This window comes from Cupressus sempervirens, chromosome 10 (assembly GCF_028749045.1).
Source record: "Cupressus sempervirens isolate cs-2001-9-10 chromosome 10, ASM2874904v1, whole genome shotgun sequence".
NCBI lineage: Eukaryota > Viridiplantae > Streptophyta > Pinopsida > Cupressales > Cupressaceae > Cupressus > Cupressus sempervirens.
In genome coordinates, this window is record NC_143127.1 from 498,414,039 (window position 1) to 498,430,535 (window position 16,497).

General features: G+C 34.9%; 1 protein-coding gene across 4 annotated transcripts in view; it reads right to left on the bottom strand.

Moving 5' to 3' along the window:
* Positions 1 to 3,901: 3,901 nt before the first annotated feature.
* Positions 3,902 to 16,497, bottom strand: part of LOC149534844 (RNA pseudouridine synthase 2, chloroplastic-like) — a 266,975-nt gene continuing 254,379 nt past the window's right edge. For 2 of the 4 annotated variants that reach the window (XM_089804524.1, XM_089804521.1), the window contains 2 exons: positions 5,218 to 5,393; positions 3,902 to 5,082 (listed from right to left, as the gene is read on the bottom strand). In XM_089804524.1, coding sequence (XP_089660650.1) covers positions 4,980 to 5,082; positions 5,218 to 5,393 — 279 coding nt within the window. In that variant the 3' untranslated portion in view covers positions 3,902 to 4,979. The remainder of the gene's footprint in view (positions 5,083 to 5,217; positions 5,394 to 16,497) is intronic. The other 2 variants (XM_089804523.1, XM_089804525.1) reach the window with 2 other exon arrangements.

Sequence of the window (16,497 nt, forward strand, 5' to 3'; positions counted from 1 at the left end):
AATAAGAAAAATGAGAAGGTTAGTGACAAAAGAACATAAAAGGTGAGGAAAATGAAGTTGATGCAATTGACAACACCAACAAATCAATTATCAAAATCAATAGACATAGCTATGATAACACAAAAGTGAAGCCAAATGACCTCACTAGGTACATGATGTCAAATGACGAAAATACTAATTCAACCAATTCTATTATGGTTCCTTCTTTTGAATGGATGAATTTGAAGTGTGGGGTAGGGAATGCAAGATGGGGAGCATTTCAAGGTTCAAAATATGGGCTATAAACAAATTTGTGACTTCTCTTTGCTTCTTGTTGTGTAAGGTTATTGCCAACGATGGTTATGACAAGGGAATTACAAGGACATGTTTAAGATTCTTAGGGATGATAAGAGCCAAGTGTTGTACCAATGAAGCTACAACATGAAATTCCCTTGTAACGTTTTTGATTAAGTAAAACAAGTTTTACAGGGATCCTGAAACCCAAAAGTATTACAGCATATTAAAAATTAAAGTTTTCAGTAAAGTCCAGCTAAAATGAAGCAGCTTAACAAAAGCCAACCATAAAACCGACTCGCAACCAAAAACAAAAAACCCATAAAACAAGATCAAAAAGAGCTAGCAACACTAGGAAAGAACAACCTAACTATCAATTCTGTTTGTCAAGAACCTATAGGGATTTTACAACTTCAATAGTCCTCCTATTGTCCGTGTCCTCCTGGTCCTAGTTCTGAGCATCCACTCGGTCCTGGTTCTGAGCATCCACCTAGTCCCTGGTCTCTTTCAAATTGTCCTTAGCCTGCCCGTTATCCTAGTTGTCCTTCTCTAGAATTTCCCTGCCAAAACTAGCACTGATCAGAGATTCACCTAGGCTGTTAATATTTTCATTCAGGGTAGTCAAGGTGGTGATCACCTAATTCGCAAGGTTATGGTGGAAAAATTCCATTCGTTGGACTCTTTTTTCAACTTTTATGATTCTGCCCTCTTGGTCAACCGTGTGATCCTCGACGTAGTTATGCGGTTGTGTTTCATCCTAGCTTCTGTCCTAATCAATGTTGCCCTAGTCGCTACCTCTATATTGGTCTCCTTCCTAGCTTTTCTCCCCTTGAGTTCTTCAATTTCATGGAACAACCACTTGATAGACCGGAAGTTGTCTACCATGTTGTTCCTAGTGTTGTTCAAAACGTTAAGCCCAGTTTCCCTAGCATTATCTGAAATCACGACTAGACCGAGATTAATGAGGTCCTCATAATGGGTTTTTCCATCAATGTCCTCCATCACTTGAATGCTCAAAGGGTCCCTGACAATCCCCAATTTGGCTTTATTTGAATTAAAGTTCCTCCAAGACCTCCTATTTTTCGTAACCACCTCCCTACACTCTTTTCCCAAAATGTCTGCAGTCAGGGAAAGAGTGGGGCCAGGGCCAGGAATCTCAAGAATGTGGTCTTTAGTGTCAAAGGCCTCTTTAGCTTTCCTTTTTTTAGGATTCCCTGACACGTCGACAGAATCCTCCTCGTCCTTTTCACTCTCCCTCCCCTTCTTTTCCTCCTCATCACCCTCTTCGTTCCCTTGTAATGTTAAATCCTAGGTTGGTTATAGCTATTACCTCCCACCCTCATGGAGATTTTTAAAATATTTTTCTTGTTTTGGTCTTTTTACCTAGACTCCACTTCCAAGAAGAATATTTTACTTAGCTATAGGTTTTGTTGTGTTTTCTATATTAAGAATAAGATGATCTAGTTTTTTGCTATTAGTGATGCTTGTTTATAAAATGATGTTACTTCTAGGCCTTTAGGTTGTCCAACCACGATTTGTGGTTACTTTTTGGACGATGTTGTTATGCGTTGCTTTTGATGTTCATCTATTGTTAATGTGTTGCTACTTTTATGCCTTCAAGATGTTATTTTGTAAGAGCCAACCCCCTTATTTTGTTGTTGATTAATATATTCAAATATGTACTAAGTATAATTTTATACATGTTAATTAATTAAATGAGAGAACTTTTATACATGTTAATTAAAAAATTATGTATATTTTTTTATGTTCTCAATTGTCTAAATGTAATGTTTTAGCAAAAATTACTTAGGATTTTGATTAAAGTCCTAAGAATTGTTGGGGCCTAAATGTTGCAAAAGTAAAAATATATAATTTTCAATTAATTAAATATTAGTAGTTTAAATATATTATGTACTACCAAGTGATTTTGAAATTAAAAAATAGTGTAAGTATAAAGGTTTTATGTATTATTATGGGGATATTTAATATATGTAATAATGGAAAGGCAAATTATGCGAATTGATTAACATGCAAATTAATACACATTCCAAATAATCTCAAATGCACAAACATTTAATTTTTTAATCAAATATATTTCTAATAGACTTGTGTGAGGCTAGAATTCTATTGGGATTAGTGAACATTTGATGAGATGGTTTATTTTTGGAAGTTGCAACAACACCAAGAAGCCTATACCTAGTGACAGACATAATTGAATTAGGGGCCTAGAGGAGATTGTTCAATAAGAATTTTAATTGATGTGAGATTTTTTTATACATGTTGATAAAATAAATGTGACAATTAATAAACATTGAAAGTATAAAGGTTTTATGTATTAGTGTAGGGCTATTAAATATTTGCAATAATGACAAGGCGTTAATGTGAATTGTTGAACATGCAAATTAATACACACGCCAAATAATCTCAAATGTACAAACATTTAATTTTTAATAAAACATATTTCTAATAGCCTTATTTGAGGCTAGAGTTCTATTGGGATTAGTGAACATTTGATAAGATGGTTTATTTTTAGAGGTTTCAACAAGACCAAGAAGCCTATACCTAATGACAAACGTAATTGCATTATGGACCTAGAGGAGATTATTCTTGGAGAGCCTTTGTGACTTAGTGTATCCTAGAGGAACATTCTCACTCCCAACACTCGGCAGATTTACCTTCGAATAGGACATGTTGATTAGGTTTGTTCCTAGTTTTAGAATGATTTTGAAATTAATCTTCCTTGGTTATAGAGGCTTGCATGTTGGTTTGGTGTTGTTAATCATTTCATTCAAGGAATTAAAGGAGATCATACTTGGCCTAGCTTTGCCCTTGGCGTTCAAGGATGAGATATGGTTTACATCCTCTTTATGACTCTCTTATTCACCTCTTTGTAGTCATCTATTCTTATTGTACTCTACTGTTTCTTAAGAAAAGTATGTGGTATTTAAATAAAGACAAAGTAGAAGTGAGGTGATATCAAAGGTGAGAAAATTAAGCAAATAAGCCCGATTTGCGACAAGTTGGTTACAGTTTTGAAAATCATTGTAATTTGATTATTGCTACATCTTTTACGTCAGTGTTGATTTGTAGACTTGAGTTATTTCTATTGATGCAATCAAGTAATGTGAATATTTTTCATTGAACTACATCTTCAAAAAATTTACACATCAATGGTTTATTTGTGTGTGTTTTGTTATATTAGAATATGGTGTTTTTAAAGTAGGGCAAAAGATTGTACAATGATAAAGAGTTGTTTTATGGGCTTGATATATTAGTCTGAATCTACTAAAGTTTTATTTTTAATTGGATGTAATTAGCAACTACTTGTAGTTGCTATTCCAATGATGGCGATTGATGCTTGGCCTATTTATTACCACTAGATTTACCAATTGTATTTGGAGCAAAAGTCATAAAAAGAGGACCTCAAGTCGGAGGTTGTTTAGATGTGAAGTTGCAACATAAGTCAGACTTGAATGGAAGATTGTTGAATATTAAGTCCAACTATACATTTCATTTCCCCTTTATCTCTTTTTTAAAGTTCTGAAATTTTTTAGAACTTCAGTTTTTTATTCCAATCTTTAAAATACAATATTTCTACGACAATAAACACTTCAAAGCCTGGAGAACATTAGCCAAGGTGAATATATTTAATTAAATAAACCAACCCACAATGCCTGTGTCCTATCATCCCCTCCGATCATAGGATATTATGATCCTTGCTTACTACAAGTTGCATATTGTTGGCACAAATTTTAATATCCAAAATTTTACAATGAGGATTCTAAATTTCCCCATTAAATAAAATAAAATGTTTCCATAAACATTCTACTAGCCTCCAATCGAATTCTGATCTTTTCAGGGTAAACAATTATGTAACTATACGAATTCTAATGTATTTGGACTGTAATAAAGCTGAGTTTATAAGTTTACCGTTTGCTATATTTCTATGCAGAGCTTGAAGCTTCAAAGAATAGCTACTAAGGTGAGTTCAACTTTGATACTTCCAATCCGCATCCGCATACCACTTGATACAAAACGGCTACTCTACAGTTCGCAGTGAAACTTCATCTCTGACACGACCTTAAGTAGGTAACCAATTCATAGTAGACCAGAGAATAGATGCTTTCAGATCGCTTCCCACTGCAAATCAACAAGTTCATTCAAGCAATCGTCTGCAATGTACGATGACTGAAACCAATACTTTGATAATGTTTAGTGATATTTTATCCTTTATAATATCTTCCTTCACTTCAATTCGTTTGATGAATTAAACATATTTGTATAAGGCACGCAGTGCAAGAATAAACCTACTTCCCTCTATACAAGACCATCCCATAGATTAAATAAAGAATGGGCTTGTCAATGTAAAAGCTTCAAACATTAAAAAGTGTCATCATCTAAATTCCATTTTTCGAAGCTGATGCAACACATCCATAAAATCAAGTGGAGGAGCGCATGAGAATTTCGTTTCTTTTCCAGTTTGAGGATGTTCAAAGCTGCAATTGTAGGAGATCATCTTATCACTGATTATAGCCGAATGTTAAACACCAAATAAGCTGTCCAACAATTCGTTTGATGAATTAAACATATTTGTATAAGGCACGCAGTGCAAGAATAAACCTACTTCCCTCTATACAAGACCATCCCATAGATTAAATAAAGAATGGGCTTGTCAATGTAAAAGCTTCAAACATTAAAAAGTGTCATCATCTGAATTCTATTTTTCGAAGCTGATGCAACACATCCATAAAATCAAGTGGAGGAGCGCATGAGAATTTCATTTCTTTTCCAGTTTGAGGATGTTCAAAGCTGCAATTGTAGGAGATCATCTTATCACTGATTATAGCCGAATGTTAAACACCAAATAAGCTGTCCACACACTGCTAAGTCTACCCGTTGGTACCAATCTAATGGAGCTTCCAATTATGAAACGAATAGACTTACCCAAGAGTCAAGGCATGGAGACAAGGTCGCTGAAGATTGGAAATTAATTTTGAAAGCCGACCATGATATTTTGAAGCGACTTTTGGTTTTAACCGAGATAATGCCATACCCGCGGTTCCTCCATACAGATCATCCCCAAGAAGCGGATAACCGAGGTATTGAGCATGAACTCTTATCTATAAAACACAAGAAAAAATATAGATATAGATCAGAATAGAAATCATTCAAGCAGGCAAGGAGGATCTATGTAATGCTGATGTAAAAAGGCAATATCCAATTTTAAATGTCCCTTGCTTGGAAAGGTGGGGAAAGGCAAACAACTGAATCAACAGAATTGAACAAACCATAACACAAAGAAAATAGCTAAAGGATTTGGAAAATCTTATTCGAAAACTTGAATATAAATGCACTTTACACCTTCGAAATAACCAGAATTTAGTAGTTTGATGTTTGTCTCCTTTAGCAATTAGTTTGAACATACAAAAGTTTTCTTCTAGACTCGCTCACATTTTTTAATATCCCATAAACTCAGAAAAGCTAATCCCTCTCGTCTATCTCTTAAAGCTGGCTGCCGCAATAACCAATTTCCGCAGCATTCAAGTCAAATAGATCAGTTACATAAGCTGTCTGTGATGTTTCTTTCAAAATGGATTTACATATACATTCTTCCCTATTCCTTGGAAAAAGTACAGGTAAATGAGATGTCGTAGCCATACTCCACATTTAGTTCAAGCTTCCATGATATACAAGCTATAGTAGCCAAATAGAAGAAAATATTTAAAAGCTGTCATGTTGAGGAGGCAAGTGTAGACGTTAAGTTCTCTATGCACCGATAACACCCAAACCTAGCTTTCCTAGCAATCAGCATCAGTATCACTGCCTCTCTAAGCTCATTTCTAACTAGGATTAAAGTTTAAAGATGACACATCAAGAGGCCACAGCCTCTTCTTAGATCCTATTTGTACGAAGTCCAAATTAAAAGTTTATATTTGCATTCACCAAAGCCAACAAAGGTCTGTAAGGAGGAACTTCAGTATTTCCTTCAAAAACTGCATATACAATATTCCAAGACTGGATTTCGCTAACAAAAAGAAAGGTTGCCACATGTCACCTGGAGACTAGAACTCTGACATTGGTATTCCTCTCCTACGTAGGAAGTGGATGCCCATCTTGGAGACCCGTGTGGGGATGTCTCCAAACAATAAGGATACTTCTAACGAAGTTTCTTTGCATTTCTATACATCAGATATATCTAGTGTTGATAGGAAGATGACAGAATAGAGTAGTAGTTATTTAATCATTACAACATCAAAATTTATCCAAATAACAAATTGTGGCCAAACGATATTCTTATCGAATTACAGAGAAAGAACACTAGAAGATAATTAGAAACAATAATAAGGCTTAAGATGTGTACATACGGTTAAGCTATATCATATGAATGAAAATGGTCACCATTAAGGATCCCTCGTTTTTCTAAATAATGGCATTACCTTGCCAGTCTTTATCTGCCATTTCTACATGACTAAGGTTTTAAAATATTTTTCTCTATCACGATGATGGTTACCAAATATCAATAAGCTTCGCATGTACTAAAATATGGTTTAATCTATCAGATGTTTAGGTTCTTTTTCAATAATTTTAAACATTTCGGTATTTTACATTCTTTAAAGTTGCTTTTTACTCTTTCTTTTTTTTAAAATTTAAACTTTTACATATTATTGAACATTTTTATAAATGATGACATTCACTCCCACCTCTTGATAAACTAATTTAGCAACTCCATTTTGTTGTGAACATGGTATATTACCTTAATTCATCTTAGGTCTTATTCATACTTAATACTTAAAATCACTATTGTGTCTCATCATAGGATAAAGACACTCCCTCACAATCTTATAATATTCTAGGATTTCATTCTAGTCTTAATAACAAGGGTTCCTTCATTATATATAGTGTCGATGTCATTTTGCATCTGATGAATGCTGTAGCTTCATAACATTTCCATTGATTTTCTTTCATGTGAAAGTTTATTTTCATAGAAAATACTCTTTGGTCTAGTGTGGGATTGATCAACAACTTTTACATGGTATCAAAACTCCAAAGCTTTGATTCCATTTCATTTTTTGTTTTTAGAGAGTTTGGCTGAGATCTTTCACATAATGCATTTTTGTGTAATGTCCCCTTATGGAGTAAGTCTGAGAATAAGGATAATTACTATGTAAGATTAATAAAGGCATTTTTGTGTAATGTTGCCTTATGGAGTAAATCTGAGAATAGGGAAAATTAATATGTAAGATAAATGAAGGGCAACTTATTTCTTCTAAGTCCTCAATTTTAATATGGACTGTGTAATTTGACAAGTTAGTATCCCTCGACTAACAGTGTATGGGCAAGATATAGATCAATAAGAATTATAGTGTTTATGCAAGTCAATTTACAAATTTAAGATAGTAGCCTTCTCTTTCTCAATAATGGAAATGCTTTATGGGCTAAGATTATGATTTCTTATACCGGATTTTTATTCCTAAATTAATCTTTGAATGTATGGGATGAGTAGTCGAGAAAATTAATTTGTTATCTCAACTATGATTTTGCAACTTTTGTGATTATGATCTGTAGTATTGCCCTTAATATGATATATTTTCTTTCTCCCTTAGGGAAATTAATGGCCTTCAATAATATCAAGCATGATGCTGCGAAAATATTCTTGCAACAATAATGATATCTCTATTGACAATGGCTTCCAATATTATTTATAGCAGTGATGTCTGTGAGTCTAGTTCAGGCTTAGTAAATGTACAACATATATATTGTCCCTTACAGTGAAATTGAATGGTATATCATCAATCTTCGCCAATGAGGTAATTCTTTCAAGACCATAGTAGGAACTCGATTTTTGTATGGAATCAAATGTCTAAAATGTCCCCTCCATATCCGTTGAGACTGCTCCCTTTTACCCTGAGTTTAGAGAGATTCATAACGAAGTAAATATCCATCAATGACTTGATTCTAGTCTTTTATAATGCATCACTTAAAATATTCGCCGACTGGACCTGATCAGTAAATTATTTCTGATCTATCCTGCTAACACAATTTCTGAGTAGACTACTGATTATGTATCACAGAGTGCAGACTGGGTATCTACGTTCTCTTTCAGTTATCACCTCTTGTATGATCATTACACAACAATAATATCACCTCTTTGATCGGTTGTGTGTTAGATAATGACAACAATTGAAGAAAAGCAGAAAAAACAAGATTGTGAAAACAATCTTTTTTCTATTTTACAAAAAGAATAGTTTTTATCTTCAAAAGGAAACTTTAAGTTTTTTGAGGAACGAATCAAGTTTTATTCTATGTTGAGAAGTTTTTCTCTCATCTTCAAGAGGTTATATCTTTCTTTTTTGTAAAGGCATAAATATCAATGTCTGAATAGAAATATTGCAGCAGCAACTGAAGTTGAAGATGTAATGAGTTTCTTCTGAGCAAAATAAGAATACCAATACTTGCCCCGTGGATGTTTCCTTGCATATTGTCAAGGTTTTACCATGCATATATGTGTATTGTCATTTCTCTTGTTATTGTTATTTATTTCTCTTATTATTTCTTATTATTTCTTTGCATCTAACTTATGCTGTGAAGTATATTGTTTCTGGTTAATGCTTCCACTTCCATAACAAGTGGTATCAGAGCAATTTCTTTTTACAATAGCTGTGTTAGAATTTGGTGTTGAGTTTTTTTTGCAACATCAAATGGAAAAGGTTTCGAATGCAAGATTCAAGGTGGAGAAATTTAATAGCAAAAACAACTTTGAGCTATGGAAGCTTAAGACACGTGACTTGTTGGTGCAGTAGGGATTCCAAAAGGCATTAGCTAAAAAGTCAAAGAAATCAATAAATATGACAGAGGATGATTGGGAAGATTTGGCTATGAGAGCCCTAAGCATGATCCAGTTGTGTTTGGTAGATGAGGTTCTTTTTTAATATTGTTGAAGAAGATACAGCTACAGGTTTATGGGGTAGAATGAAGAGTCTTTATATGACAAAATCCTTGACAAATCAAATCTACTTGAAGAGGCAACTGTATAGCCTACGAATGACGGAAGGTATAAAAATTGCTGATCATTTAAATGTTTTCAATACTCTAATTTGTCAATTGGGTAGTATGGGTGTAAAAATCGATGATGAAGACAAAACAGTTACACTATTATGTTTTTGAAATGAATCCTGAAATCACTTAGTTACTTCTATTAGTTTCAGTATAGTTGACTCCCTTGAATTTGATTCTGTTGTGGGAGCTTTGTTGTCTAAAGAGGTGTGAAGGAAGTCTAATATAGAAACCTCTATACCAGAAGCAATGGTGGCTAGAGGTCGTTCCATAGAAAAGGGGGAAGGTTTGAGAGATAAATCCAAATCCAAATCAAGAGGCAAAAAGAGTAAGGGAAAATGTTGGTATTGCAATAAAGCAGGCATCTCAAGAGAGATTGTTGGAAAAGAAAAGAAGAGAACGATGAATCCAAAAAGGAAGCAAGTCCAGCTGAGGCAAGTTCAGGTACGGTTGGTGAAGTGTTATCTGTTTGTAATATCTTACAAAATCAAGATGAATGGATTTTAGATTCTGGTGCTTCTGATCATGTGTCCACATAGGAGTTGGTTTTCTTCTTACAAACCTATTGATGGAGGTGTTGTTTTTATGGGAAATAATGCTTCTTGTAAGACTGTTGGGATTGGGAGTATTAGAATGAAAATGTTTGATGGTATTGTAAAGACACTAACAGGGGTAAGACATGTACCAAAACTAAAAAAGAATTTAATTTCCTTGGGTGTTTTGGATTCTGGTGGTTATAAATTCTGTTGTCAAGGTGGAGTTATTAAAGTGTCTAAGGGAATTTTAGTGGTGATGAAGGCTACAAAAGTTGAAAACCTTTATAGGTTGGAAGGAAGTACAGATGTAAATCATGCGACAATGGTATCTAAGGAAAGTGATGAATCTACTCGTTTATGGCATCAACGATTGGGTCATATGAGCGAGAAAGGGCCAAAGGTACTGGTAATTCGTAAGTTGCTTCCAAACTTAAAATCTTTGGATTTGAATTTTTGCAAGCATTGTGTCTTTGGAAAGCAATGTAGATAGAAGTTTAAATCTAGTAGCCATAAAAGCAAAGGTATTCTAGACTATATTCATTCAAATGTTTGGGCTCCATCCCCTGTAGTTTCTTTTGGAGGAGCATCATATTTTGTGACATTTATAGATGACTACTCAAGAAAGGTATGGGTCTTATTAATTAAAAGTAAAGTTGATGTGTTTGGTGTATTCAAACAATTTAGAGTTTTTGTTGAAAAGAGTACAAGCAAATCAATCAAGTATTTGAGAACAAATAATGGCAGTGAGTTCACATCTTTAGAGTTTGAGAACTATTGCAAAGAAGTTGGGATCGTAAGGCATAAAACCACATTTTACACTCCTCAACAAAATGGTGTTGTTGAATGGATGAATAGGACTCTTCTAGAGAGAGCAAGAAGTATGCTCAATAATGCCAAATTGCAGCAAGAGTTGTGGGCAGAAGTAGTTAATACAGCATGCTATCTAGTAAATCGGTCACCATCAATTGCAATAGATTGCAAGATTCCTGAAGAGGTATGGACAGGTCATTCATGTGATTTTCCAAATTTGAAAATATTTAGTTGTGATGCTTATGCTCATTTCTAAAAATCAGCATTCTAAGTTAGACCCCAAATCCAAGAAATACTCCTTTGTTGGCTATGGTGATAGAGTTAAACGATATAGATTGTGGGATCCAACTACCCATGAAATCATCATTAGCAGAGATGCAGTATTTGATGAATCCACTCTAACAAACTCAGGTTTTATAGAAAATAATTTGGAATAGAAAGAAGTACCACAATATCAACAAGTTCAGTTGGAAACTCATCATTCTATAGAAGAAAAAGAGCAAGAAGATCTCTCTAAAGAAGAAGGTGCAGATTTAGAAAATATACAAGAAATTGTGGAAACACCACAACCATCTTTTAGAAGATCTACACGAGCTAAGAATCCTCTTAAAAGGTATGATGATTTTGTTTCATCAGTTGCTTTGATTTCTAATGATGGGGAACCAAGTTGTTAACAGGAAGCAATGAGTAATGCTAAATAGAAAATAGCAATGAAAGAAGAAATGGATGCCTTAGAGAAGAATAAGACATGGGACTTGGTAGAAATTCCAAAGGTTGTTGGCTGCAAGTGGGTCTACAAACTGAAGAAGGGTGTTGATGATAAAGTTGAAAGGTACAAAGCAAGGCTGGTAGCAAAAGGATGTTCTCAAAAAGAAGGTATTGATTTTCATGAGGTTTTTTCACCAGTTGTTAAGCTTGTTTCTATTCGGATTGTATTAGCATTAGTTGCATTACTTAATCTTGAGTTAGAGCAACTAGATGTTAAAACAACATTTCTACATGGAGATTTGGATGAGGATATATATATATATATATGGAACAACCAGAAGGGTTTGTTCAAGATCGCAACAGAAAATTTGTTTGCAAACTCAAGAAATCATTGTATGGCTTGAAAGAATCACCCAAGCAATGGTACAAGAAGTTTGATTATTTCATGGTGAGCCAAAACTTTGCAAGAAATGAGTATGACCATTGTGTTTACTTTAAAAGTTTAGAAAATGGCTTATTCATTATCTTGGTATTATATGTTGATGATATGCTTGTAGCAAGTAAAAACATGGCTGAAATTAATAAGTTGAAGGCTCAGTTGGCTAGGACATTTGATATGAAGGATCTAGGAGCAGCAAAACAAATTTTGGGTATAGAGATACATGGAGACAAGGAACATGGTAAGCTTCAATTATCACAGAAGAAATATGTAGAGAAGATTCTCATCAGATTGGGTATGCAAAATGTGAAATCTGTTAATATCCCTTTGGCTTCCCATTTTAAGCTTTCTTCAAGTTTATGTCCTAGTACTAGGGAAGAAAAGAATTATATATCTCATGTACCTTACGCAAATGCAGTAGGAAGTTTAGAGTATGTGCAGGATCATGGTGTGTCAAAAAGTGGCAATGTGAAAAAAATAGAGTTTGAAAACGTCTAAAAGCGTTTCAAAATCCACTCTGACTTTTTTCCACTCATCTTGATACCAAAGCTAAAAAGTTAGGACAAAACCATATCGGATGCCCGATACTTGTACTTTGAATTTTTTTTTTTAAACCCTAGTGTCGTTTGTTTCACATTGCATTTTTTGGGTTAAGCTCCGATATCCGATCAGCAAATGGATACACGATATAGGTTAGTGTTTTCTTTTTTTTTTTAAATGTTTTCAATGAATTTTATTATAAATTTGTTAGTTTTAATTGAATTTGTTAAAAATTAAGTTTTTTTTAATAGAAATTGTTGAAATTTAGGTTGTTTTTAATAGAAATTATGTTTTGCGAATTAATAGGTATGGCTGACCAAAATGATGATAATGAGGCAAGAAATATTGTTCCTCGTAACCCCCCACCAAACGATCCAGTGCCCCCTCAAAATTGTCCACCAAATGATCCCATACCCCTCAAAACCCTCCTCGAATCGAAGATTTGATATTTGAAAATCTCGCCGAATTAAGGGCTTTGCGAACCACACATAATACTGTACCCACATTGGCTCCTATGTTATCCACGTTAAACACCATAGTGGATAATATTGAAACACTTACCAATGAACAAAATACCGCTCTTTGTTGGCGTGATGAAATGCATGCCATGTTTGATGATGGGTTGGACTATGATGAGGTTGTGGCCCTCAATATAAGTAAAGATGATTTGGTTGCCCTTTTTGCAAACCCAAAAACTGGTTTACAAGTCGACCGCAAAAAGCCCAAACTATCAATTAAATGTTGCACAAATGACACTATATGTGCAAACTTCTGAGATCGTTGGTGGATGGTTTTTGACATCCCTCCACATAGCAATTTAGCGGTGTCATTTTATTTCCTTAGAAAATTGTATGCAAAATTTGTGTTGGGCCTCAAGGTGAACTATTGGAGCATGAAGCCCAACATGGGTGTAGGAGGAGCTCCTCAAGATAGACTCTCTTCCCAGCAGAAGAAAGCTGGCACTTTTGTCCCCCCTACTGATATCTCCCCCCTCCTTGGGTGCAACATCCTGATATCATTGCAAAGGCTAGCTCTCAGACTATTAGAGTCATCCATAGATTGAGTAGCCTATTGATATCCTAGGCTAGGTCAATAATGCCTCCCCGTATTGATGATGCTGGCGCGAGTTCATCATCGGCGAGCTCATCACATGTTTGTGTGCCCCATACTTGCATAACGTGCAAGAATATTTGTCTGGGTCCCATAGGTGATCTTTCTGAGTATTAGTTTGTATTTGACGAGGATACACCAAACGCGCATACAGAGGCTACAAATCCTGATGCGAGAGAGGAGAGGCATGCAGAGGCATGGACTCCTTCTGTGTTGGTATGTGTATACATTTTTTTGTTACGACGTGCGATTTAAAGTTAATCTTTATAATAGAGTAATTTTAATTTTTAAGCCATACTGACTTATACATGTATGTGGTCTTCATTCATGTTTAGTTGATGATAGAGGAGGAGCTCAGAGAGGTCGATGATGCCATGCTCTCGACTATTACATTTGGCCTTGAGACATCTACGGTACATTATGTTGTGTTCTCATTGTTTTTTCTATTTGATATTGTAGCATATATGGTTTCTAATCTTTCTTTTTTCTTGCAGGTATCACCTGTCCCTGGGGGACAAGGTGCGAGGGATGAGGTAGGACCCATTGAGAAGGGAAAGGTAATTAGGTGCTTTCTATTTGATTAAATATCAATGCATTCTTGTAAAATGTTTGTGGTAATGAAATTTAATTACATTCTTTATTGTATAGGGCGTGGCTACTGGCGATGAGCCCATGCAAATTCCAAGTTGTAGATGCTCTGGCATTTCCATTTGCACTGAGAGCCCCATTGTATGTATAAGTATCATTTATTTTTTATTTTCCTTATTTTCATAAATAAATTCAAAACTGATTTCTGTGATATTAACAACTAGTATTTTGTATCTCATAGGAAACACCTAGTGTACACGAGGTTGGACAACAGAGTTATGTATCTTTGCTGATGCAAACATTATATCCTGAGGAGTCCACACAGGTAAGTTGTAGTTTGAATTCTTGATTATATGTTATAAATTTAGCATGCTATGAATTATAATGTTATAGTTGAAGTTGTAGATTCATCTGACAAACATATTTGAACATATACAGGCCACAATCAGCGACGTACAAGCATTGTCAAGAACATATGCGAGGACTCTTGACCGATACAGGAGGTCGACGAGAGAGGTATTTATGATGAAAGTTTAATACCATAAATCTTCATTAAAAAAAGAGCATTATGCATTTGAGTAATTCAATGTTAGATACAAAGAATCATATAAATTTAATAGTCTAACTTTGGGTTTTCCTCTTTTGTTTATGTAGGAGGCATCTGATCCACCTAATGCAACGAAGAGGCTGCATTTTGATCATCCACCAGCAGCCTAGGATAGTATAGTTGTCATAGGATGCATCATGAGACATTTTGAGATGGCATATGCCACATTGTTTACAGAAACATTGATATTATACACATTCCGATGGCATGATCAGCCACATTTTGTATCCAATGGATCTATGTATTTTGATATATATTTGTGTAATTTGTTTATAGATACATGAACTTTGATATATATTTGTGTAATTTGTCTATAGATACATGTATTTTGATATATATTTTTGTCATTTATGTGCACAATGATATACATATTAATTTAGTATACTATTGTTCAATTTATCGTGGATCATGTTTATTGTTCATGTTTATGGAATATCATTCATTTTGGTCATGTTTGTTATATTCGATTCAAATGCAATAATTTGTGAATAACATTTTAACAAACTTTATTATCAAATTTTGATGCAATGTTTAATTTGAAAGGCTATCATATATGTTTAATTTGAAATAATCTCTACAATCCACCTCCTTCACCCTGGTACACCAACTTTACAAAGAAAAATGAGAAGTGTTATTATGAGACTTTACTACACATTTGGCTTACCAAGCCCACATGACATTTTGGCAATGCAAGAAAGATTCAAGGCTTCCATCAGCATCATGACATTGATATGTATGAGTTTGGATCAACCAACAGCTCTAAAATAACTAAAAATCAATATCTCAAACAAATTTCAACTAGATGTTGTTGTTAGCACATTAAAATCACAGTCATAGCAAGGTCATTTCACACCTTATATAGGTGTTTCCAAACTTGTATGGTTGTGCTCAAATCCCTAACTAACTCTTTGCACTCATTTTCACTTTGCAAGAAAATGTTGCAAAAGTTGCAATTTTGCAATTTTGCAGCTTTTGCAATTTTGAGCAATTTTTGCTATAACTTAAAATTATTAATTAAACAAGTTCACCGAACTTGGTAAGGGGTTATTTTAGGCCTCGGCATGACCGTCCTATAGCATTCGACATTTCATCAATAGCCCTCACAAGCTCTGAATTATGACCCTCGGAAGATCAACCTCAATATGCACTTAGAGCACCTTGAAGACTCTTCGGTACAAGGTTGTTGCGAACGATGGAGGCTCTCTACGGCCGGAACAAGGGTGTCACTAAGGTTCACACCAATCCGGAGCTAATGGCACTAATGATTCAATGCCAAGATCAACGATTTCAAAGTTACGCTGTGGTGCACCTATGAACTGAGGCACACTGCGAGTTTTGGCATCAAACAAGATCGTGGTGCCAAATCCAAATGGAATGTGATCTCTTGAAAATGAGATAGGTTATTTTAGGCCTCAGCATGACCGTCCTGTAGCATTCGATGTTTCATCAATAGCCCTCACGAACTCTGAGTTACAACCCTCAGAAGATCGACCTCAATATGCACTTAGAGCACTTTGGAGACTCTTCAATACAGGGTGGCTGCAGACGATGGAGGCTCTTAGCGGTCGGAACAAGGGTTTCGCTAGGGTTCACTCGCCCATTCGGAGCTAATGGTGCTAACGATTCGATGCCAAGATCAACGGTTTCAAAGTTACGTTGTGGTGCACCTATGAACTGAGGCACACTGTGAGTTTTGGCATCGAGCAAGATAGCTATGCCAAATCCAAACGGAACGTGATCTCTCAAAAATGAGATAGGTTATTTCAAGCCTCGGCATGACCATCCTGTAGCATTAGACATTTCATTGATAGCCCTCACGAGCTCTAGTTACG